This window comes from Clarias gariepinus, chromosome 3 (genome assembly GCF_024256425.1).
Source record: "Clarias gariepinus isolate MV-2021 ecotype Netherlands chromosome 3, CGAR_prim_01v2, whole genome shotgun sequence".
Taxonomy (NCBI): domain Eukaryota; kingdom Metazoa; phylum Chordata; class Actinopteri; order Siluriformes; family Clariidae; genus Clarias; species Clarias gariepinus.
Genome location: NC_071102.1, coordinates 2,287,628 through 2,315,186, shown reverse-complemented (window position 1 = coordinate 2,315,186; position 27,559 = coordinate 2,287,628). Strand labels below are relative to the sequence as shown.

Here is a 27,559-nt window from a genome sequence, read left to right as displayed (position 1 = left end):
AGCCAACACTAATGAGACAGAAACATGCACACACGCACACACACAAACACACACCTAGCGACATAAATGGCGTCTCTCTGTGGTGAATGCCGAGCTCAATAACGGAGAACGGACAGCTGGAGCTCCATATGGATCTAATAATGTGTGGATCAAAGCCACAGCACCATCAGGAACCATTACTCAAAAATCACACACACGGGATGGAGGATGGAGACAGGAGAAGAGAGGAGAGAGAAAGAGAAGAGAGAGGTTGGGATATGACATTAAAGAAAGAGAGAGAGATGGGGAAACAGAGAGGGAAGATGAAGGTCCAAATGTTTTTTAAAATTGTATTCCATTTTCTGAAAAGTCATGCGAGGAAAGTGAATTTCCATCAGCGGTAGTTCTGCTGAACATTTACAACACAATGGGATAAACCCTGACGGAAACTCGGGAATGGATGCGGCTCTGTATAAAGCTGCGTTTTATAAAGTGCACTGTAATAGATCCCGTTCAGTCACGTTTTAGCAAACTTTTCTTTCTTCCGTAGATATCAGGGGGAAAAAAATCTTTTCCCGCACTGAAATGTTTGCTGCTGCTTCGACAGATCTCATGCTATTTCTCTAGTGAAATCTGTTCTGTATCTATGGATGAACATAAATCCTCAGTCTCAGACACCGGGCGTGCCTCAGGTCTCAGCTCTCGGTCCGTTCTGCTTCTTGGTCAGATAATTGGGCAGCATGCTCTGAAGATCTGCTCATATCTGTTTAGTTTCTAGCTCCTCCACACCTCTGCCTTGTACATCATTAACTATACTGCATTTATGCTTGATTTTAAATTGTGACAGGACATAACATAGAACCATAATTTTATTAATTTTTCCACTCTAAAACCACGAAGAATCTAAATCTTTACAATTTGCACCATATTAGGCAGGTAATTTTAACTCTATGGCTAATTAGTGTAGCATCACCTGATAATAAAGTATATACCCAGGATTTATCGGGCTCAAATACTGAAGTAGCGGTTCTGGGAATGAGGAATAATTTTCACACATGAATGGGCCACCACAGAATCCAGACCTTAACCCCATTAAGGCTCTTAATCATCAATACAAGATCTTGGAGAGAAATTAATAAAACTCTGGATGGAAATAAATGTTTAGAATTTAATGAGCTTATTAAAATGATGCCACGGTCGCTATCAAAACACAAAGCGGTCCAATGAAATATTACGATTGTAATTGTATTGACTTCTTTCTGATCAATACCTGATACCATTATCTGTATGTATCAATGCATTTCTAGTTTCTGCCCCCTTTAAAGCCCCCATTGTTAAACCCGCAAGGTCTATTATTTTATATGCACACATTTTCATTGCTGCACTTCTCTGCTCACAAGCAGTCACAAAAACCTTAATAAACCGGAGCCTATTAAAATTTTTTGCTGCTTGTGCCCTCCTATAGAGATGTAAGTGAGAGAGAGAGAGATGAGATTTATATAGCAGGCTTGTCAGTGTACTGCACCGTTAAAGGTTATTGAACTCATGCTCATGTGGAGAAGACTACAGCAGTGCAGAGAGTTTCGGCTCAGATTCCCTGCAGCGGCAGTCGATCTGCTCTGGCAGGGGAAAAAATGAAAAAAGATCATTTTTCTCCTCCTGCCCATCAAAGCTGCTGTTCACCAGGAGCTCGGTTCCATCACTCTCTATATTGGACTTTTTACAGTGTTACTTCAACGCCATGTTTAGGTTATTTACCATGTTAGGAAACCATACACTGTTTGTAATGTCACAGTAAAGTGAACAAGGAAATTATTACAAGTATTTATTAGTATTAGTTTTAATGCTAGATAATTTTGCTAGATAACTTTGCCTTTAGTGAATAACAGGTCCAAGGATATGGATGCAAAATACACCAATAAAACTCCACCGCTTATCTATTTATTCATTTTATCTACTGCATGCCATTATTATTCTAGTACTGGCTGTGAGGGATGATGGGAATCACCAGGGACCAACAGGGACCCCCTGATACGATACTATCATGATATCTAGATTCGATTTGAAAAATTTTGTGATTCTATAAATATCACAATTTTAGAAATATCCTGATTCGATATCAAATGTTTCCTCAGATTTTGTTGCAATTCTAACTTTGCTGTGATACCTGCCCATGTGTAAATAGTACAGAGCACCTCCACCTATATGATTATAGAGGTACTGCAACATTTTACCACCTCAAATGTAAACATATAAACAAAAACAGATATATTTTTTAAAAATCTATTCTAGGTTAAGCGTACCAAGACAATCAGATAATTTCCTCCACATCTCTATTATCCTTGAGTATTTTTTTCCTCTTTTCCTGACACTCCCAAATCTTTATGATGCCTATGTAAGGACTAAATGACTACGTGTCATGCTGTTAGAGGAAAATAATAAGTGAAGATATGGTATGATGAGGCTTTGTTAATCTCACCACACCTGGTGTTTTATTCCTCACATATCACAGTAACTTACCCACAATCAGAATTTTTTATTTCTTAAAGAAACATACATCAAATATCTCATCGTCTGTTTAGGATGTACATTTCTATAATCCAGCTTCTGTCATTCTGTCATCCATCCATCCATCCATCCATCCATCCATCCATCCATCTCCTCCTACAGCTAGCTACACTGAGCTTTTACCCTGGAAGTGTGAACAGCCTTCACAATGTGTAATTACTGCAGCTACACCATGGATGGAGCGCCCAATTCCTGCTCCCGAGAAGAAGAAAAAAAAAAACTCTTTCACACAGGAGAAAGCAGCGCTGCAAATGGCCTCAATTACATCTGATGAGACATTTAGCGTCAGAGTGAAAGGAAGAAAGAGAGAAATTGAAGTATGAGAGAGAGCTGGAGGGAGAGAGAGAGACATACAGAGTGAGAGAGAGAGAGACAGGGAGAACTAACACGGGATTAGGGCAGATAGAAATGATCTATTGCTGTTTGTCTTTTTTATAAAATATGTATTTTCAGTTTTTTTTGGGTCTAAGTGTGTGTCTAATAGTGTATAACTAAAATGAAGAAACTGCGACGTAAATGAGAGAAAATGAACAAAAAAATGTGGTTCAACATAGAACTATACAATATCAAACATCTCAACACTACAGCTCTACACCATCACACACCCTGACCTGTGAGTTATACTGTACACTGGCACACACCATGACACAAGTGCTGTCACACGGCCTGACATAAGATACAGTATACACCGTCACACATCATGATGCGAGAACGATATACCATATACACACCATGACACGAGAGCTATACACAGTCACATACTATGACACAAGAGCTATACGCCAGTCCACACTATAACACACAAGAACTATACACTGTCACTCACCATGACAACAGAGCAATAGACTGTCACAAACTCCAACATGAGTTATACAGTACTCTGTAACACACCTCGACAGGAGAGCTATTCTATATCACACACACCCCCGACACAAGCACTATATGTCGTCACATACCCCATGAGAGGTATACGCCGACACACACCCTGAAATCAGTGCTATTCCCCGTGACACACCACGGCATCATAAACGTGGAAACCCACGTCACCTGTATTATTTGAACTGCTGCCCAAAGTCAGATGACATGTTTGTAGAAACTCGTCTACACCAACTTTGGCCCACAATCAGTCATCTGCTTAGTTTTAATCACGCAGAGGTGCGAAGGAAGATTTTTTTCTGTAGCTCTGTTTGTGGTGTTGCTGTAGTTTGCTGATAGCAGTGACCTCCTCGTGTTGAGTTTTATGTTTAACATTTTATGGTGTTTAAATGGTATCTTTAATAGAGAGTGCAAGGACAGCCAAGCTGGGCGCAGCGAGCTGTATCACAGAGCGTGATCGTTAAAAGGGAACAATTTTTTATGAGGATGAGTAAATGAGCAAGACAACGGTATCGATTAGGACTCGGGTCATTTGGATCGTTGCGGCAATATCAAACGCAACAACTGAAATGAATAGAAGAAACACTCGTAAATGGGTTATTAATGACAAACAGCTAGTGTTTAAAAACCCAGCCATCCATCACCTATGCTATCTTATCCAATCTGGGGCCACAGGGGACGTGGAGCCATTCCCAGGGCACAGACACACACAACTTGGAAACACCATTTAATTTACACAGCAAGCATGGGAAGATCATTCAAACTTCACACACATACAAGATTCGAACCTGCAACAGTGCAAACCGCTAAGCTTTAGTATAAGTGTAAAAATCACAATTTAAAATAAAACTTAATAATTAAATCAGGATACAATAGGCTCCCTGTACCACTGATACTTTAACAGTAATTCTTCTCTGTCTCATCATCGTTTGTAAATTAATTGTTGAGTCACCATTAAACCAAATCTTTGCCTTAAGCATCAACAATGTATTGTGTGGATGCCTGAGGTTTACACTCCGCATACTGATGCATCTCTCATGATTAATAATTGAAATATCATGCTACTTTTATTGGCAGTGAGTTTTTAAACAATGGCATGAGACCAAGCAATATTCTGTAGGCACAGTGTACGTCACTGGAATAACACTAGGAGTGCAATGTGCTATAAAATGACCTGGGTTAGAGCGTAAATAATAAAAAAGGAGAGGGCCTGAGGAGAGAGTACTGACCCCTGTGGAATGCCCTCAGCACCACTAGCAGAGGCAGGTTTGTGTTTGCTGCCAAAAAAAAAAGGTTAATGTATATATTTTAAGAAATAGGATCTGAACCACAGCCGAGTCTCTAAGCCCAATCACTGAGAAAAAAGAAAAAGGGCATGACATGATTTTACGGAATCAAAAAAGTGCCAAGATGCCAGAGAATGTTTAGTGCAAAGAAGGGGATCATTCAGTGAACCATTGAAAAGTCGTCTGTAACGAACATTCAGTGTTTAAAAGCTTTACCTCGTGTCTCACCTCATTATCATTCAGCTGAACAAATCTTCCTGCTGTCATGCCTACAGAATTCTAAATCTGAACGATAACACAGCATGGAGAAAGGGATAGACGAAAAAGAGAGGGAGGGAAATCAAAATTCACACAAATGCTCTGCTCATTGGAAACAGAACATTCTCTAAGGGGAAAAAAAGCAGAGCTGAAATTAGGCTATAATAAACATTATAATCCTGTTTTTATATTTATTTATATTTTAATTTTAAAAGGCTAAATCTAGTAGAAAATCCAAACAATTCTATTTATTTATTCATATTAACTAGATCTCATTATTAATATTCACTAAATGGAGAGAGAAGGTGTATGGATACCAATCAGCCATAACACTAACACCACCGAGAGGTGAATTGAATGACATTGATTATCAATTATATACCAGTAAACTGGTGACAGGATCATGAGCAATGCCAAAGGCGAGCCTGTTCAGTCCAATCCCAATGCAGCACACATTGCTGGGCCTGATAGAAAGGTATAAGAACACTTATTTCACCACAGCCTGCCACATTTGGAGCACAACAGGCAAAGCGTTCACGGTTGTTGATCCTGCCCCCACACCCCCCAGATCACAATCCAATCAAAAGCCAGAGGTAGCTAAGTGGTTAAGGCCTGAGAATACGGATCAGAAGATCCCAGGTTTAAACCCCAACCACCACCACCAATATACCTTTTACACCAAGGCGGTTCCAGAGCTAGTTCAAAGATGATGCATAATTTCGAACCAGTTCTTTGCTTCCAGGCAGTCAATGTACTGGGCCTCAGACTGAAAACCCATTTCTATGGTGGCACCAACACTTTGCTGGGCTTGAACAAAGTACCACTACTGTCAGGGTCTGGGGGATGGATTATTACAACCAACTGTGACAGCAGTATTTAAAAAATGGGCTCAATATGCAAGGGGCAGCTCAAATACTTTCTAATAATGATAAAGCCAGGAGAACCGCTTGCAAGACCGTGTAGAAGTTTGCCAGAGTTGATGAGAAGATGTTAGAAGTTGATTAAAAGATTTGGTTTAATGATACTATTAATTCACAAATTAATTGTCGTTGTGCTTGCTGCTAGCATTTTTCTACTGCTAGCATTACGGCTACCATAGGCACTAACATTGCTGGTGAAGTAAAGACGTACAGTGTATCTGGAAAGTATTTACAGCGCATCACTTTTTTTCACATTTTCTTTCATGTCACAGCTTCGTTCTAAAATTGATCATCCTTGAGATGTTTCTGCAGCTTACTTGGAGTCCACCTGTGGTAAATTCAGTTGATTGGACATGATTCGGAAAGGCGCACTCCTGTCTATATAAGGTCCCACAGTTGACAGTTGGCACAAACCAAGCATGAAGTCAAAGGAATTGTCTGTAGACCTCTGAGACAGGATTGTCTCGAGGCACAAATCTGCGGAAGGTAACAGAATAATTTCTGCCTCTTTGAAGGTCCTAATGAGCACAGTGGCCTCCATCATCCGTAAGTGGAAGAAGTTTGAAACCACCAGGACTCTTCCTAGTGCTGGCCTGAGCAATCGGGGGAGAAGGGTCTTAAGTCAGGGAGGTGACCAAGAATCTGATGGTCACTCTATCAGAGCTCCAGAGGTCCTCTGTGGAGAGAGGAGAACCTTTCAGAAAAACAACCATCTCTGCAGCAATCCACCAATCAGGCCTATATGGTGAAGTGGCCAGACGGAAGGCACTCCTTAGTAAAAGGCACATGGCAGCCCGCCTGGAGTTTGCCAAAAGGAACCTGAAGGACTCTCAGACCATAAAAAACTAAATTCTCAGGTATGATGAGACTCTGGCCACTCTACAATATAGGCCTGATATATAGGCCCACACCACTCGGGCAACGAAGGAGGTCCTGGAGTGGCCTAGCCAGTCTTTACAGTAGATCTTAACCCAATAGAAAATCTTTGGAGGGAGTTAAAAGTCCTTGTTGCCCAGCAACGCCCCAAAACATCACTGCTCTAGAGGAAATCTGCATGGAGGGACGGGCCAAAATACCAGCAACAGTGTGTGAAAACCTTGTGAAGACTTACAGAAAACGTTTGACCTCTTTCATTGGCAACAAGGGGTATATAACAAAGTAATGAGATGAAATTTTGTTATTGACCAAATACTTATTTTCCACCCTAATTTGCAAATAAATTCTTTTAAAATCCTACAGTGTGATTTTCCTTTTTTTTTTTTTATTATTATTATTTATTTATTTATTTTTTACTTATTTTGTCTCTCATAGTTGAGGTATACTTATGATGAACGTTACAGGCCTCTCTAATCTTTTTAAGTTGGAGAACTTGCACAATTGATGGCTGACAAAAAATCCTTTGCCCCACTTTATAATGACATAAAATACAAGCAAATTGCATAAATGTAAGAAAAGTCTAATCACGGGAGGCCCCACCCCACTGCAACCAAAGGATCTGTCGCTAACGTCTCAGTTCCAGACACAACACCACACCCTCAGAGGTTTTGTGGAGTCACACTCCAAGGAATCAGATCTGCCCCTGTGGCACGAGGGGGAACCCGCACAATACTAGACTTAATGGTTTGCGTTTTATTGTTATAGCTGATTGGTGTATGCAGGGAGGTTCAGAGTCCTGCGGCGCATCTCATGCTAACGTTTAACATTTAATTTAATTTAAGACTCTACCACAGAATCATCAAAAATCCTAAAACAAGGTGCAGGTTTAAGAAGGAATCCTTATTTGGATTATTAAATATTATTATTATTAAATATGTTATTTATTCTGATGAAGAAAATTATACTCTGTATGTCTTCATGATGAAAGTTCTCTGATCAGATTCTCCACAGTGCAAATGTATTACATCTTAACATCTTAATTATTGGAAAATGTATCTTATATACCCTCCTACGAGATAAAATATAAAACAAATTAGAATGTAAATGTATTACTTAATTAAAATAATCTACATAGAAGCACCTGCACCTTTACAGTCATTAAAAGTACTAAAAAGAAATCATGACTATTCATGAATATGCAAATTAGAAAACATCCCTATTCCTGTTATAATCACTCCCTGCTAAATAAAACCATAAAAACACAATGAACATCAGCAGGAGTCCAGGTTTCATTTTCATCAGCGATTTATTCCCCCCCCCCCCCAGCTTAAATACACAGTGTTACCATAGCAACCATATTATAAAGTTAACTAACTTAGCTAGCCTTCTATTTAACTAACTGTCCATTAGCATACTCTTGAACTACAACTTTAATCTTTAACGTGATTGGTCGAAAGCTAAGCATCTTATTGATGACATCACTCATATGTTGACATTACCCTGGAATCAATTCTGTGTTTGTAAAAGCTTGTTGAATTTAGAACTTTGTTGTAAATTTTATAGCAATCAGTGTTATATCTGATGTGGTGTATGTGATGCGTATTCTGGCATTTTGAGTAATGCTGATTCTCGGTCTCATTACACACTGGTCGATTATCAAGCTGCATCCACCTCCTCTGCCGTTAAACAAATGTAGCTAGCAAACGGTGCTATTAAAATGCTAATATCGACCCCGCTCGTTTGTTTAGTGCGAATACAGTAATGGCTTCGCCCACAGTCTACTGTTAAAGCATGTCGATTTACACAGTCACAAGAGACTCCGGCCGTGTGTGTGTGTGTGTGTGTTACAGTGTGGGAGGCAGTGTAAAAGCCCAGGAGTAGAAGGAGAGAGTAATTAAAATGAAGTGTGGTAGAAGGATATGAAGGCACTGGGCCATAGCGAAGTGAAGTAAAAACGTACAGCAAGATGAGACAGGATTACTGAAGTATTACAGTACAGTGTGTGTGTTTGTGTGTGTGTGTGTGAGAGTGAGAGAGAGAGAGATCAGGCACGTATAGTCCATTGCTGAAATGATACACTCAGGTGCAAAAGTCTGAGAGCATCACCAATTGAATTACACCAATGCAGTTCTGTGTGATATTGTCACCACCCTTGCTAGCCGACATGCTAACATTGGCTAATCCTTCAAAATGTCTGACGGGATCTCTAAGCAGACCCTTTGAATGGATCTCTTAACAAACATCCCGACAGGATACCTCAAAGAAACTTAGAAAGATTCGATTTTAGATGATCGATTTTTAGCCGACTCAGAGCGCGGTGTCTCGGACCGGGTGGCACCAAAGACGTCTAACAGAACTTCTGACAGGAGTTTCAGCAGGACAACACAATCAGACAGAATTCCTGACAGAAATCTCAACAGGGTCTTAAAGGAATTTGTCCAGGATCACTTACAGTAGATCTGAATGATAAGGTTAGAAAAAATAATAATAATTATGTGACCTCAGGAACTCAGACAGGACCTCTGACAGGAACTTGGATGCATTTAGAAAAAGACCTCTGACAAATATACAGGAATATGTAAGGGATCTGGACAGGATTTCCGGGAGGAATTTGGATGGGATCCATGACAGGAAATTAGAAAAGGTTTCTGACAGAAATTTTGATGGGATCTTAGACAGAAATTAAGACAGGATAGCTGACAGAAAATGAGAAAGGATCAGTTAATGAATTTTTAAAAAATCCCTCAAAGGGGACTTTGGATAAGATCTCTCATAGGAAATAAAAAAATATTTCTGACAGAAATTTTGGTGCAAAGTTAGGATATCTGAAAAATGTGGACAGGGTCTCTGACAGGAATTAAGATAGAATCTGAAACTGAAAGTATTTGCCAAGAGGAAGAGGAACTCCTGTACGCTTCTCTCAGCCATGTGTCAATAATTAAGTTATAACATAACCACAGTTAGTGCAAAGAAATATTCAAGGAAAGTGCGAACAAATTTAAAGAAGAAAAGCCACTTGATGTACAGTAAGACCCTTTGGGGGATCCGTCCCGCTCTGTGTGAAAACAACTTTTAAAAGTAGATAGAGTGTATTTTACTGCATACACTGCCCCAAAAAAATACTGAGATTTGATATCACTGGAACTAGGATGAGAATAGACCAAAACATAATTAACACCTTTAGGGATAGTCCTGAACTGCTGTAAAAGAATTATGGTCAAGAATTGTCAATGGAATCTCTTAAACACTTGGTGAAGTCGCATTTTAAAAAGTCTCCAGTAGAAATTAGAGAGCCATGTTTAATAGTCAAAGTAAGAGCATTTCCACACACACACACACACACAACGTGATGAGAACTCAGGATTGTGCTTTAATCAAAGATAAAGATGCCTATATAAATATATATATATATAGCACGTCTGACTACTTTTAGGGCCAAGCAGCGTATATACAGGTATGTGTATAAAGAAGCCACACTTTCTTTATTTGTGTGTGTGTGTGTGTGTGTGTGTGTCTGTGTGTGTGACTGGTAGTTTTAGGTGATTTATTTTGTAAAGACTAATCGAGGAGAAAAAACAGCAACCACACAGAACCCGAAATGGTTGCTGTAGATGGATTGAGGTGGATGGAGGTTAGAGATTAACTGCCCCCTCTTTAATCACCACCCCAATTATCTCCAGCATCTCTCTCTGTTTTCCTTTTTTTTTCCTCCATCATCTTCCTTTTCTCAGCCCCTATTGTGTTGATTTAGAGCTCCTCCACAGACATATACAGGGTACACTCTCCCAGTTCACTTCAGTGCTCCCCGTCCTTCTCTGCCCCTGCTTTGTTGTTGTTGATTCTTTCATTTCTTCTACAACTCAGTTTGCCTTTCTTACTTCACTTATCTTTATCTGCCTCAAAGCTCAAAACACTCTTCTTGTACTGTACCACCTCTATAAGATGAGAACTTTTTTGGGGAGTCCTTGTTTAAATGCTTATTTACTTATGCTGATTATTTTGGACTTCACTGACTTCACTGCAACCTGGCATGTTTATGAAAGATCAGAGAAAACTGGAGAACCCAGATGAAAACACACAGACATGGAGAGAAGACGTGGAGAAATTTGATGTGTCAATCTGTGTAACTACTGAAAAGTTGTTGTGGCAAAAGTAGAATAAAACATCAGCTATAAATAACACAGCGATCGGCGGGGTCCAAGCACCCCATTTTTAAATAGTTCTTCAGTGATGAGTTAAATACAACAATACAGTTACTATACATAAATTTAATCATAACGTTTTTTGAAAGTAACTAAATTAGGTTTAGTAAATCTGGGACAAATTTCATGTGCCTGAGTAGTATAGCTATATGATTTAATTGATTAAAAAAATGAATTTAATGGCTTAATGTTTGATTCAAATAAGTGATTTAGTGGGTCATTTTTCAAGTCAGAATCAATTTACACTTTTTAAATTCTTTAGTTAACATTAAATGGTCTAAAAGTGACAAATCCCTTGAGAAATACAGTATAGCTTCTGCAGAAAATACTCACATTTTGCAGAAGTATCACTTCTTTCAGGTTTATGTGCGGTTGGTGCATTACTTGTGAAGATTATCGCTGCTGTTAGCATTTGTTTTTTCTCAAAACCTTAACAAGTTATAGCAACTTGAGTCAAATCAGACAACAGATATTAGTGATAAATCAAATCCAAAATCGCAATGTCAAGAAATTGAATGGAATCATGAGTCTACCCATGTTTCACAGCTCTACTGATTAACAAGTATCAAGTCTACCGTATATGACCTGACTATTATAACTATGCGAATCTGCATGATTAGTTTTAGGTCATAAAAGGGGAAAAAAAAAAAAACCTACAACCTACAGCAAAAACCACAGCTGTTTCAGGGCTTGGACCCCAAGGAGCTTTCCATTAACACTGCATCTGCATGGTATCGTCGATTACTATCACTATTCTTTATATACATGCACATATTTACATGTTTACCATCTTGTAATCTTCATTTCTGATCTTCTTGTACATAAGAATATCACATACCCCAAAACATTTTTTGTTCCCAGAATACCTCAGAACTATATTGTACAGTACTTTCTCTCTCTCTCTCTCTCTCTCTCTCTCTCTCTCTCTCTCCGCTCGGCTTCCTTTAGTATGTATCTTCTCCCGAGGAACAAGCATTACTCATTATGTAACAACACGATCTGGAATTTTAATTAGACTTTTTAGCAAAAATGAGTCTGCTGTAAACAAGAAACAACTTAGAAACAACTGTTGTAGAACTTAGTTTTTTTTCCCCTGCAACTGTACATGGATACCAAGAAATTAATTGTTGGCTGATATTATATTAGTATATTAGTATATTTTACCTCGAAAGAATCATTACTCTTAAAAGTAAAAGAAAAGAGATTTGTCAGCGATTACACACCAGTTAATTTTAAATATGCGGCATATTTATGTTTACAAGTTGAAGACCAAAATATGAAAACAATGTATTAAAAAAACTTTAAGAGAGGTACAGATGAGTACCATTTTTCTTTTTTAAATACGAGTCTTTCTCCATTTCTTCTCTAGCTCCCTGTATCATCCTCCTCCGTCTCCTGCTGCCTCCCTTCATGTCCTCATCTCTCTCGGTATGAAATGATGAGGCTCAGTAGCTGCTCTCAGCTGGGAGGAGACTTAATACTCCACTTCTCTCTCTCTCTTTTTCTCTCGAGCACAGGATGAGTGCAGTGGTTCAGGCAGAGTAAGACAGTTCAGAAGGGGGCAAGAGCTACTCTGTCCTCCACACACACACACACACACACACACGCTGACCTTTACAGTACTGCTGAGCGAACACTGCCTTCATGCACTTTCTCTTCTCAGCTCTTGACTCATTTATCTTTCTCTCTCTCTCTCTCTCTCTCCGAATCTCATTTCGTCTCTGTCTCTCTTTTTTTTAATTCTCTTCTTTGTCCCGTGGTGTCCACCCTGTGTGTCTTCTGCCCCAAACCTTTATCCACCCTGCCTCCATCCATCCTGTTGTTTCTCCTTATGACCTTCATGTTCAGTACAGACTCTGAACACACACTAATATATTATATTAAATACTAAGTGTTTATGGTTATGGAATTAGGATAAAGCGAAAAAGAAAATTAGTTAATTAGTCTTTTTATAGATGTTTAGAGCTTAAAAATAAATGTAGCTAATTTTTAAAACTAGTCTTTCACACGGATGTCACTTACACTGTAAATATAACTTGTACTATAAAGTATAAATGTAATACAAATCAATCCTAACAACAACAACACAAACACAATTAAATCTCTTTACATGTGAACATTTTTAGCTCTAAAAGTAAATTTCTGATTCACATCCAATTCCAGTCTCACTGAGTTACTCGGTATCAGATTGCTCTGGTTTCTACATTTATACATTTGTCATTTTTTACCTAAATTCGTTTTGATTTATTATTAGATACTTCATCTACTTCTTATTAAGAAACAATGAAAATAGAGCAAATGTATCTGCAAGGTTAAAACAGTCCTATAATGACAAAATATATAAATTTGCTTATAAAATATTTTACGTAATAACATAATATATTTTTTATCATTAATAATAATACAATTTAAATTACCTCACTGATTAAGAAATTTACAAAATATATATTATAATAATTATATAAAAATATAAAATATATAATAATAATAATAATAGTGAGGGAAAATTCACATTAATTAAACATATTTAAATAAATTTCCAAGTTTCAAGATTATCCCCCACCATCACCACCACCAGCAGAAGCAGCAGATCAAGTCTGTCTCTCTCTGTCCGTCTGTCTGTCTCTCTCTCTTTCTCTCTCTCTCTCTCTCTCTCTGACCTTTTTGTGTATTCATGGACTGAATTGAGAAATGCGAGCTATACGTCTCTGCAACACTGAAGGAGCCGTCACTGCTTAACCACAGCGTTCAGACACAGAGGAAAGACGGGTGAGATGTGAGTCAAGGTGAGGCTTACCGTATTGATCCATGTCTCAAACGCGAACGCTGGATTCGATCCTGTGCTGAGAAACAAATCTGTGAGGGAAAAAAATCAGAAAGACAAAAAAAACAAGACAAGTCATGAAATCGAACTGACCGGAGTTCTGCGAGTCCCCTTGAAACTCTGAAAGTACACTCAGTACAGAGGGGGGAAAAGTTGCATTCATGTACCAGGTACTATTAAATAAATAAATAAAGAAAGAAAGACCCTGTCGCCAGTTCACCGGTTTTCCTTCCTTGGATCACTGTTGGTAGGTCCTGACCACTGCAGACCAGGAACGTCTCACATGAGCTGCAGTTTTGGAATCGTGAGGTCTAGATGAGCAGCTCTTATGGGATGTTCCACAAAATCCAAGCAGGCAAAACTAATGAACTGGCGACAGGGTGATGAGTGGCCAAGGCTCACTGATGCAAACAAGGAGTGAGGTCTGGCCCGAAAAGTCTGATCCAGTAGAAGCTCTAGTGTCGTTCAGCTCAAACTGATGAAAAGGTTAATGCTGGTTGTGAAAGGTGTCAGACCACTTTGTTCTGCATCACTGTTTTGGTGCCAAGGGCGAGGAGATACTCAACATTAGGCAGGTGCTCATGGTGTTATGGCTGTTCGGTGCATATAATATATAATGGAAAGCCTGAAATTCCTTCAGCATCTGTAGCTTTAAATGCAAGTGATCTACTGAAACACCCCACCGCATCCTTCATCTCCAACGCCCCTTTGTGGAACTGCATTATTCCAACCAATCAGAGCGCATGAAATAGAAAAATAAGTGGGTCACCAAGAGTTGACCCAGAGAATGTGGTGTGCAACTTGTAAATTGTTTGGCATTGGGTGTGAATTGAACCCGGGCCTTCAACACTGCATAATTTAACGCTATCGCAGTAATAACCTTTAACCAATTTATTTATAAACAACTTATCCATTCATGTAGAATAATAAATTAGATTATATTTAGGATATTTTTCACTCAGTGTTCTATAGATTTATGGTTACATCAAGCTTTAAAGTGTTTTATTCTACTTTCTTTTTTTTAAATAAATCTATATATAGGCTTAATAATAATAATAATAATAATAATGCTTTTATAGAAAGATAGATTATGCAAGACACAGAATGACACATTAAAAAAAAAGATAAATATGAAAACAAGATAATAAAAGAAACTAACAGAGGTACAGTTAAGTACCACTTGTTTTACCCCCCCCCCCCCTTTTGTCTGGAATGACATCATACTGGCAGGAAAGCACATTTATGAATTTAAATTTTTTCCAACGGATGGAATTTTTAAAAAAATCATTATCCCACACACACTAGACACTCATGCCCAAGAGTGAGCAAAAAAGTATTTTTCTTTGTATAATAGCTGCTCTTTATAATATAATCTGAAATAGTTCATCAGAGAATCCTTCAGCCACGTAAAACTCTTTTCCTCCAATGCTGACATGACATCACATTCCCTCGGACCGCTGTGACTATAATGGCTGGGATCACTACGGCAAACCCCAAAATGGGTTTGAGCCATTCTGTGTGACCCGGCTCCAGAAGATCAATAGTACACACCGTCCAGCGTCCGTCTTTCAACTCAACATGATGGATTCCGCAGGTTCGATACATCAATGTAGCTCATCATTAGCGCTCATGATGGTTGAAAGGGAATGTGTTATTGCACTATTGATATCTTTCAAAAGCTTGCATCTAGCGCGATCGTCCGGCTGGGGTTTAACGCAGTGTGTGTTTGTGTGTGTGTGTGTGAGGCCTTATCCGAAAGCCTTGGCTTGACATCATCTCATGCTGAAAGCGCCCGGTGTCCGGACGAGGTGTTGCGTCCCACGCTGATGATGCGAGCGCAGGGTGAAGGACACGAGATATGGCGTCTTAAATGAGATGCTGCACCACAGAATAAGTGTGTGTGCTGCTGTTTGCTGATTCCAGATTAAACTACAAAAGAAAAGTGTGTATTCATCCTTTCTGAATTCTCCGTTTTCTTTCTGACAAATCTCTCTCTCTCTCTCGCTGAATATGCAGAATAAACAGCTTCATTAATCAGACTGAGAGCACTGCTACCGCTACTGCTGCTGCTGCACTGGCCTGATTACACACACACACACTCTTGAATCCTAAAATCCACACACCTTCTATGTGTGACACAAACACACACTAATTCTCAAATACACACATTGTGTGAGTTCAAAACTTTCGCATCCACTGACTGTGTGTATGAGACAGTGAAGTGTGTAAGTGTGAGAGAGAGAGAGAGAGAGAGAGAGAGAGAGAGTGAGACACCTTTATCTTCAGCCCCCGGGGCGTTTGTAAAGCCTCGTCTAATCATAAGGTCACGCCCAGGTCCAGAATATTATAGCAACAAAACCAGGCTGCCTCTGCCAGGAGGTTACGATTCGGCCCTACGGATGCTTCTGGATTAGGATTTGGAACCATAACACTGTTGTTACACTCGTGAGAAACATGAAACTGTGTGTGTGTGTGTGTGTGAGAGAGAGATCAGGAGTGTCTGAGAACATAATGTAGAGTGACAGAGAGGGACGTGACGACAGCTCCGACTCTGCTAATTAATTTGATTAAATATACCCTAGTTATATATTAATATATTCCATGATTAGGGCTGTGATTAATTTCACGCTCTCGACTCCGTGAGCGACGGCGCGCAGCACCTTCACACTCCTGACAGCCGGATTCCATTTCCCACAATGCACCGGGAACGCCTCTACACTCTCTAATTTGTGGAGTTTTTATTTGACTGAGACTTGGTTTAAATCGGAGGGAAGAGGGCGTGGCCACTGTGTGTCAGTCTGAGGGGAAGGAGGCGTGGCCACTGTGTGTCAGTCTGAGGGGAAGGAGGCGTGGCCACTGTGTGTCAGTCTGAGAGAAGGAGGCGTGGCCACTGTGTGTCAGTCTGGGTGAAGGAGGAGTGGCCTCTGTTTGGCAGTCTTAGTTAAAGAGGCGGGGCCTTTTTTGTATCAATCTGAATAAAGGCCTTTGTGTGTCATTTCCAGTAAAGTAGGTGTGGCCTTTGTGTGTCATTCCCAGTAAATAAGGCGTGGCCCTTGTGTTACAGCCTCAGTGAAGGAGGTGTGGCCTTTGTGTGTCAGTCCCTGTAAAGAAGATGTTCCTTTGTTCCTTTGTGTGTCAGTTCCAGTAAAGGAGGCGTGAGTGCATCAGTCTGGATGAAGGAGGCGTGGCCATTGTGTGTCAGTCTAAGTAAAGAAGGCTTGGCTTATATGCATCAGTCTGAATGAAAGAGGCGTGGCCTTTGTTTATCATTCTCAGTGAAGGAGGCGTGGCCTTTGTTCATCAGTCTTAGTAAAGGAGGCGTGGCCTTTGTTTATCAGTCTCAGTAAAGGAGGCGTGGTCTTTATGCGAGTGAAAGTGGCATGGCTTTTAGTCCTGATGAAGGAGGCGTGGCCTGTGAGCATCGCTCCCGTTTCCTAAATGTACCTCTTGCTGTACTGCACACACAGATGATTATTAGGGTGTGTGTGTGACAGAACACACACAGCAGAGGAACGTCAGCATCTCAGCATCTCTAATTACAGGCTACAGTTACATCCCATAATTTCAGGGCCGGATCCTGACGGCGCGGAGGAGAAACACGACATTAAACACAGTCAGTCAAGCACAAAACCTTCAAATGAGTGCAAATGGCTTTGTTAAAATGGATCTGTAGGAGCCGGCGGAAAATTATCAGATTCATGACAATAAAAACAAAAAAAATAAATAAATAAAAAACTCAATCAGATTAAAATGAAGCCTGGAGAAACGCTGGTGTAAGACGAGACGGCAGGGAGCGCGGATCATCTGAAACAACACATGATCAAAGATTCACACTGCAGGTGTTTCAGCCGCTGGAAATGCTACGAGTGTGAGAGTGTGTATTCTACACACATTACACACATCAACAGGCCGCGGGCATGAGAATGAAAACAACCTCGCGACGATAACGGCAACACTGGGACATTCCAGGACGAAAGGGACAAATCTAAGTGTTTTGGGACACTGAGTCCTCTCTCACTCGTCTGAAATCATCAGGGTCTTTATTAAAGATTATCTCGATGAGCTTCAAGTCACACATCTTAATCAAAAGGTGCCAATACTTAATGGCCTTAAATAAAGAAGGTAAACTATGCTCGTGTTCGTGGAGACAATCAGCCTGGGGTTCGATCAGTTACTTGAGGGGCTGCGAGTGTCAGTGTTCAGAGCGCGATCCTCGGTGCAACACGGAGAAACAATCGAGCGGCGCGGTCTCGCTCCCTGACGCACAAAAGGCTGGAATATTACGGGAGTGCGACGAGAACGCGTCTCATTTATCATCCGGGCTGAGACGTGGAACGCTGTGCAAGCTGGAAAAGAGCGAGGACGACGAGAAAAAGAAAAAAAAGACACACACTGGTGTCTCGGTCTGAGAAAGAGAGAGAAAGTGAAAGGCTAGAATGTGAGGAGGAAAAAAGAGAAATATAATAAAAAGCAAGTGTATACAATAGAGATACAGGCTGAGAAGAAACAGAAGAAAGAGAGAGGAGAAGAGCGGGATAAACAGCAGAGAGAGAAAATGAGTGGGAGAAATAAGAGAAGATGACACGAAGCTAGAGCAAGAGAAAATAAAACAGGAAAGGTGGAGAATGAGCGAGAGAGACAGAGGTTAAAGGAGAGAAAGAGTGTGAGAGATGGAGACAGAAAGAAGGACAGAGAACCAGACTGATATAAAGAGAGAAATGGAGATGAAAAAAAGGTAAAGGAAAAGGTAAAGAAAGTGTAAGATATAAAACAAAAAAATGTGAGAGATGGAGAGAGAGAGAGAGAGAGAGAGATGGTGATAAAAGCAAGGAGTGAGGAAATCTAGGTTAAAAAAGAGGGTAAAAGAAACGGATACAAAGCCAGAGAAAGAGGGACAAAAAGGACAACAAGAAGGGAGTGAGAGAAATAAAGAAAAAAAAACAGATGGAGACCAAAAAGAGATAAATAGAGGGATGGAGATGGTGAAGGAACGGAAAGAGTGGAGGAGAGAAATGTGATCTAGAAATAGCATGAAAAGAGTGACAGGGTTGAGAGAGAAGAAGAAGAGACAAACAGTGTGAGAGAGAGAGAGGGAGAAGAAAGAAAATGAATAAAGAGACAATTAAACAAAAAAAAGACAAAAAAGTGACAGAGTGAGAATAAAAAACCTGGAAAGAGAAATGAGCCATAAATAAAAGTATAATATTAACATGGAGAGATGAAAAGAGCAAACGAGTGATGAAACAAAGAGAAACAGGTCAGAGAGAGAGAGAGATAGACCGATATAGAACTAGAGAGAGAGAACTAGAGAGAGAGGGGGGGGAGAAAAAGAGAGAGAGGGAGAAGGGGAGAGAAAACTAGACAGAGAGAGAACTAGAGAGAAAGATTAATGGGGAGAGAGAAAGGGAGCGAGAGGGGGAGAACTAGAGAAAGAGAGGGAGAGAGAGAGAACTAGAGAGAGAGAGGGAGGGAGAGAGGGATGTCTGTAAACCTACACTTGTCCTCCTTTTCTGTGTTACTTTTACTGCTGGGGAAAAAAAGTGTCGCTAAAAAGAGCAAAGTGAGGCGCAGGAATAAATTAGGGCAACACACACACACACACACACACACACACACACACCTGTCTCACTGCACTGAGGTGAAATCTCTCTCCCATGAGGACACAGCATGTCCCCCTCCGTCTGTCTGAACGCTGCAGTCGTCAGCGGCGTCTGATCTCTGTCTGATTCCTCTGATTTATAAAGTGCTAAACTTACACACGTGTTTCAGCCTCTCCATCACAGTGCGCTTGTTTTCTACGCTTCTTTCGCTCACACACTCGCTCTAACTCCAGTGTGTTACTGGTGATGGTCAGGGGTGTGCATACTTTTAATCACAGTGCATCATATTTATGCACATGGCATTAATGTTCATATTCTGTGAAACAAGTGGAGAAGAAAAACAGAATAATAAGGTAAAAGAGAGAATATTAATAATAAAAAGAAAGGGGGGAAAAGGAAACAAGAGAGTGAGATTAAATAAGAAAAAAAGAGAAAATAGAAGAGAAGAAATTACAAAAATATAAAACAGGGCAAAACAAAAAAGAAAGGTTAAAGAAAAAAAGTGAGAAAAAGTTTTTTTATAATAAAATAGAGAAAAAAAAATATATATATAAGGTAAAAAAGAAAAACTTAAGAGGGTGAAATAAAAGAAAAAAATTAAAGGAGAAGAGAAAGAAGGAAGAAGAAAAGGTTCTAAAATGTCTTACAGATTAACGGATTTGGACTTTTTTAAAAAACATTTAATTAAAAACAAAAATTTATTTATTTTCCTTTTAATAAAGAAAATGTATAATAAATATTTAATTTATTTTAATTTCATTATAGCAAAAAAAAAATTAGAAACTGTTTTATAGTTATAATGACGTCAATGTAATTATAAATAAAGCTGGTGGGAAAAATTTATTTCTACAAATAATCAAACCGGGAAACAAACAAATAAATACAGTTAAATAATATGTTTCTAGTTTGGTAATAAGATGAAAAAGTTTGAAGGTTTTTCTTCTTTTCTTTTTTTTTAATTAATACATCTGAATCATATTTCAACAGAAGTTCTAATAAACTAAACCATATTATTACATTTTATTTATCCAGCTGTAGCAGAGATTCTGTAAATATCCACCTTCATCTCTCTAGTTTCTCTCTTAATAATCTCAAAATCCATCATCTACAAAAACTTCTCAAAATCTCATCTGTCTCCCTCTTGGACTTAGGTAGGGGGTGTGGCCTGACATTTAAAGGGCGGAGTCTAAAGAGAGCAGTTCCAGTTTAAAGGTAAAAATGTCTCTGTTGTAAGAGACTGCAGCTGCTCACATCTGTACAGAGAGAACCTGAAAAGAAGGAAAAAAACAGGCTCTCGGAGGCAGTTGCCATGCCAACAGAAACATATGCCCCCCACACACACACACACACTTGGCAGGTTGCTGTGATGCTGAGAGTTATTTATTTGTCTCGTGTGTGAATAAATTGCTCTAAACAGGACGCCCGCCTCCACCTCGTCTCTCGGAATGAACCTCCACGCCGATGGCTGTAATTAGCCGTAGAGCCTCCGTCCTGAATCAGATCGTGTCTTGACGCCGCCGCAGCTCACATGCGCGCAGATAATGAGATGTGGGAGGACGCAGGTTTATCAGTCTGTCGCACGACGCCGCAGAATTTATTACAATCGATCACTGATGAGATTAAATCCGTGTTCTTATTTGTTTTTGTTTTTTTTCAAATCTGACTATCGGTGATGACATCACACACGTTGTGCGTTATGATTATATTTAAATAATTTGTACGGCATGACGAATCAGTCCAAAATAAATGCTTATATAATGTAAATCTTGTTAATCTGTAGGTGTGTGTCGTGCCATGTGACTGGGGACGATTATAGTTAGGTTTTAAGTAGTGAGTATTTATACGTCTTATGTACTTTATAAGCTAATAATGATAAGTGACGCGCGGCGAGCGGCGAACCCTCAGGAATAAATAACACTGAACTCGATTCCATTCTGCTGAAAAACACACGGTGTCACGAGCGAGTCCGGCGGTGTTCTTCTCTCTCGGCTCGGCCCGTATCACCGGAGAAACGTTTAAACGCCAGCGGTTAGTGGTTATGAATAACGACATGATGGATGGAGCTGAAGCGACAGCCTGTGGTGATGAACGAAATGAGGAAATCATATTTGAGGAATAAACCAAATGGTGTTATGAAGGCACACTTCAGGCGAGAAAAAGAGAAAAATAAGCCCCCCCCACACACACACACACACACACACTTGAGAGCAAACACAGCTGCAATAGAGAGCAGGCGGAGCCCCACCTCTACACACGGCAATTACACACAAGCAAAATGAAATAAAACGTGTTGAAAGGGACGTTAACGAGTGTCACGCACCTCTACAGGACAAACGCATGACGTCACAGCACGATTCGGCGACATAAAACACGGTTAACAGCCTGTTCATAAACGTTCATGTTTTAAATTTTCTCAAATGTCCAGACAAGAAGATGTATTTCCATACATTATGATTCAGATTCGGTTGAATAAGATTTGACTCAGATCCATTTCCATACGAGATGATTCAGAGCCGCTTCCTTAAAATACAATTCAGATCCATTAGCATACGATACGATTTAGAGCTGTTTCTTAAAAAAACTCATTCAGATCTGTTTCCATACAATACAAATCAGATTCATTTGAATACGAGATGATTCCGAGCCACTTACTTAAAGTATGATTCGGATCAGTTACCATGCAAAAAAAGTATCATTTAATCAATTTCCATAGAGAACGATTCAGATCCATTCCAATATAATAAGATACGGTTCTTATACAATAGGATTAAATCCATTTCTATACTCAGATCCATTCTCATAGAACACGATTCAGAGCCATGAGACGATTAAATCCATTTCCAGATGGAACGAGACGATTCAGAGTTATTTCCTTATACTAAGGTTCTCTCTCTCTCAACACAATTTAAGTCGTTTTGATGTGATATAATCTAAATCCCATTTTAGAACAATGAGATGGATGCTTCCTGACGTACCCTACAGATCTGATATGATTTAGATCTTTGTGATTGTTTAGAGACGAGTGTGATGTGTTCTTGTCAGGACTGAGTGACATCAGACGTGTGATTGGTGCTTAAGTAGTGAGACAGTAGAAGACATCTGAAGCGCATCGTTTATTCTAACTTTGTACTTAAATGAGTTACAGAGAGGGAGAAAGAAACAGGGATACACTGAGAGACAGGAACACACACACACACACACACACACACACACACACACACACACATAGCGAGACAGGCAGACAGAGTTTATTTACTGTAGTAATTTAAAATCGTGACCGTAGGAGGCAGGAGATTATATTAACACACACTTCTTTATGTGAGGTCAGTGTTCGAGCGAACCTTCAGCCAATCGATAAAGCTCTTTAAAGGGCCGTCCTTTTAACCTCCCTGTCTCCTCCCTCCTTCTTCTTCTTCTTCCCCTCAACACAGCCTTAGTGCAGAGCGGAAAACAGCTGTGACATTACAGAGAAATGTCAAACTGAAGATCTGTGGGACGGAGACGGGGGGCCGAGAGAGGCTGAACAAGACTCAGTGCGTGTGTGTGTGTGTGTGTGTGTGTGTGTGTGTGTGTGTTTGAAAAAGAGAGAAAGTAGTACACCAGTACGTGTTGCACCCTGCTCAAAGACGGCCATCGCTTTCACTGTTTAAATCTATTTTAGTCTGAAATCGCAGACATTATATAACAATTATATAAGAAATAAATAACAGAGAGAGAGAGAGAGAGAGAGAGAGAGAATCAGCAAACAGCTAAAAGCTCGTTAATGTGTAACATCATGTTATAAATTAAAGGATTTGTCCCTGGAAAACCAATATAATCTTAAAAAAATAATTATTATTTATCAGGGTGAGTTAAAAATGATCCGCACTTAGTTATTTATATTAAAACTTCTGTTGGTCTTAACAGCACTTTTATCAGCACCACTGTCCCCTCAGGTCTCTGCTGTGCAGGCGTGTGTGTGTGTGTGTGTGTGTGTGTGTGTGTGCGTGTGTGTGTGTGAACGTCTTACATCAGTTCATCTGTTACTGTGGTGTGAGCAAAACTTATGGTGGCCCTGAAGTGCAAAACAAATTAAAAAAATTAAGAAACAAAATAACTCATTTAAAAACAAAATATCAAAACCCAAAACTGATTTGTTATTTTGTTTTGTTTTTGTGATTTTGTTTTCGGTTTTATTAATTTTGTTTTGAATTAGTTTTCCGTTTTGTTAATTTGTATTGCACTTCTCGGCCAGTCAGATACGAACCGGAAAAGGTAGGTATAGATAGGTATAGGAAAACAAAATAAATTCAAAACCAAATTAACAAATCCAAAACAAAATAAATTAGTTTTGGGTTTTGTTCTTTGGTTTGGGTTTAAATATTTTGTTTTTAAATTAATTATTTTGTTTTCAGTTTTGTTAATTTGGTTTTAAACTTTTGTTTTGGGTTTTGTTATTTTCAGTTTTGTTAATTTGTTTTGCACTTCATGGCCACCGTAAAAACTGGATGCATGTACAGATGAGCGTAAACACAAGCGTTTGGAAACAAAATCTGCAAACAAAATTTGGACATTCGATAATCTAAAGAAGGTGAAAGTTTCACGAACACAGATTCGTCACTACGAGACTGAGAGTAAACGGCAAAGTGTGGAACAAAAACATCCTCAATCACCGACCGAGAAAAAGTTCAAAAGTCAAAACCATCAGCTGGAAAATTCATCAACGCTTACAGTTTTCTGGGATTCTCGAGGGCCAGAAGTATTGGAACATTCAGTAAACGTACGAGGACGGAGAGTTACTTCAAATGAGACGTGAACATTTTTTATTTTAATGATTGAATACGAAAGCTTGTTGACAAACAGACAAAACGTTTTGAAAAGCAAGGAGATTATGATATGTATTTTTAAAATGATTAAATCCAGTAGACAAGCCTTCCTCTTGGAAAAAACGAGGCACATGGAAGCGTTCTTGGGGATGCATGTGTGTGTGCAAGTTTTGTTGGAGTGTTTGTGTGCGAGATAGACGTCAGGAAATGATGACACATAATAATCTCATTCCGGATTCAGAGCGTGAGTTTGAGAGACGCAGACAGAACAATTCTCCCTTTATTTTAAAATCTCTGCTCCATCTTCAAGCCCTCTCGTGTCGCCTCGGCAATGTCATTGTACCTTTTCAGCCGGAGGCTGTGTATCCACGAGAGGGTTCTAACACACTGTGATGGGTGTGTGTGTGTGTGTATGGGTATGTGTGTGTAGAAGGGATTTTCCTCTGCTGTGAGATGTGTGCTGTTGATGAAGAAGTGACCTTGAGGAAAAAGAGCCTCTACTCTCCTTCACTGTGTGAGATGTAAACAACACACACACACACACACACACACACACACACACACACGCACATCACAGAGTGTTAAAACCCGCTTTCCAAAGGCCAGGTGCACTGCCGGAAATCATTTATTCTTTTAGCTGTATACAAAACAATAATAAATAAGACATGGAGACGTAAATCTATAAATAACTTATAATAATAAATACATGTTTTTACTCTTAAAACAGAAACATATTTAACACATCAAATCGAACAAAAGTCCCACTTGATTCAGAGCAGTTTTGATTCCTCAATCAGCGCTTTACAATAAAAATCAAATACAAGGATTCTGATAATTAGGGCTGATTATTATTATTATTATTATTATTATTATTATTATTTCTTTTATTTGTAAACACTTAGAAACGCCCGACTGCTTCCAGTTGGCTGAAATAACTCATCTGAACGTGTTTATTCCTGATTCCGAGCTGGAACGCTGCTTACGTACTTATTCAGAGCATGAAAACTCTGCGGTGTTAAAGCAGGCAGCGAGACTCCATCGTACACAGTGTGTGAGGGGAAGGAAACTGCTAGAGGGGAAAAGAAGAAGAAGAAGAGTGCATCGAATTCAGGGCAGAGGAACAGCAAACGCCTGCAAACGCACCCTAAATAAGCCGATCCGATGCGCCGCGTGGCTTCGAGCCGAGAGAGAGAGCGTGACGCAAACACGGCAGAAAAAAAAAAAAACATATAAATGATAATAAAATCCAGATGCTATTCTGGAGGGGCAAAAATGTAATCTTGTAAAAGCATTACGGCAATAACGTAGGTGCGGGAGGGGAGGATTACGCAGAGTCCTCGTACGGCTCGGCCCATTTCTCACGGCGAAAAAGTAAAAGGGAGTGTATCGCTGTAACAAGATTAGAGAGAGAAAAGAAAGAGAGAGAGAGAGATATGACTATGACAGACTATTAAATAAGATGAGGATAGTTAACAGAAAAGAGATAAAATACTATGTAAGTAGGAGAGAAGGAAAAAGAGAGAGTGTACATGGTGTGCATTTCCTTTCCATTCAAACACAAACACGCCTGCTTTCCATCTGCTCCTAACAGTATCGGTCATGTGACCACTCTGAGGTGGAAAGTTGTTGCAAACGCACTATATTGCCCTTATGTACAGGTCGTCCCCGATTAACAAACATTCGATGCAGATACGAACAGACCGCAGTTCTACTTTCAGTTCAGTTACAGAAGTCGCTCACGTGAAGTATACAGAGGAAAATAGACACTGCAGTGCACCTGATACCAATATTTACATTATATACAATATTTTCAGTGTGTAAGTGAACGTATAAAATGTTTTAAGTATGATATTGTGTGTGTAAGTGTTGCGGGGGGGTTTAATGAATCAGTCCGGGAGCACGATCATCGGAAATATCTGTCCTGTAAAGCTGACCTGATGGTGAATAATCCTAATTTCGGAAAATCCTCAAGTCCAATACAGAGGAAAACAGCTCTGAGACAAAATGGTGTCCGGGATTCCCCTCGCGATTTAAAGGCACAGAGACGACACTGTTACATTTCCTTAGACGTGGTTATAGTTTTGGGTCACGTGATGGCAGTGTGGGGAAAGAGGACCGATTTATTCATGTGAATTGGCATGTTGTACTTTATATATTTGTGTCAAACGTGTACAAGACTCACTTTGTTGGACTTAAGAACATACGAAATTCGAGTTACGAACGTGCTCCTGGAACAGGACTCATTCGTAAGTTCACAACATGATGATGAGAAGTGTTTTAGCTTTTACCCACAATCCCCCAGGGTCAGTTTAATACTTTTACTCCAACTGGACCTGAACAAACTAAGTGCTGGTTTACTGGTGTATTAATTATTCTCATTTACCAGAAAAGCATCAGAGGGTCTGGATAGAACAGTCACTCGGTCCCGATCCGGACCGCGGTCCATCATATAGTGATGCCTGCTGTAGGGCGTAAACCGAACACTCTGTGTGTTAAATCAACGCTCGGGGGATTTCACTGTGCAGCTGCTTTGTCTAATAATGTACATGTTTTAATAAACCAGGACTCAGAGATGATGATGGTGTAACATCAGGGAGCAGGTAAGTGTTTAACACCTGTTTACTCCCAGCGCCATATGCCTAGTGATGAGGTCATTATAAAAATTCATTAATACTAGCCCTTTAAAAAAAAAAAAAAACTAGCCCTGATCAATGAATGTTTAAATGAGCTCACGTTAGAGTTACTGCACGCTGCAGACGCAGATGATGTGAGAAGATGCGTTAAGGCGTTATGTCGATACAAACTGTACATGCATGTTGTTCTTCTGAACAAGAACAACACCTTTTCTCCTGACTATTGGATAAACATGAACAGACGAACAGCGTTTTCACACTCGAGCTCGGTTCTGCTGAGAAGGAGATCGTTTAAAACTCGTTAATGGCCCCGACAGCGCGAGTAAAAAGCTGATCGAGTCGTGTTCTTGAGACGAGGAGCCTCGCCGTCACATCAGCAGGATCCAGAAAACATCCAGTAGACAATGATATACAACGAGAGGACAATCTGACTGTGTGACTTTAAACCCTTTAATCTATCTGATTCTGTTATATTTATATTGTGTGTTTAACAAGGGACATCGTGACAGAAATAAAATAAAATTTTATAGCTTTTATAGCATTACCAGTTTGTCTCTAATGGTGAAAAGGACAAAACTCTCTGAGACGACATGAGGAAGAGACCTTGCGTGGACGCAGACTCACACCCTCACGAATGTAAATCGTTTCCCGCTACAACTCTGTGCCCTGAGGTAAAAGTGTAAGTGTATAACAGGGAGTGTGTTTCAGTTAGTCTCAAGTCCACTGTGTTGA

The 27,559-nt window shown here is 39.7% G+C and overlaps 1 protein-coding gene across 1 annotated transcript in view; it reads right to left on the bottom strand.

Moving 5' to 3' along the window:
• itfg1 (integrin alpha FG-GAP repeat containing 1) overlaps positions 1 to 27,559 on the bottom strand; it is a 154,111-nt gene that overhangs the window by 114,527 nt on the left and 12,025 nt on the right. The window contains exon 7 of the mRNA XM_053491718.1: positions 13,763 to 13,821. Coding sequence (XP_053347693.1) covers positions 13,763 to 13,821 — 59 coding nt within the window. The remainder of the gene's footprint in view (positions 1 to 13,762; positions 13,822 to 27,559) is intronic.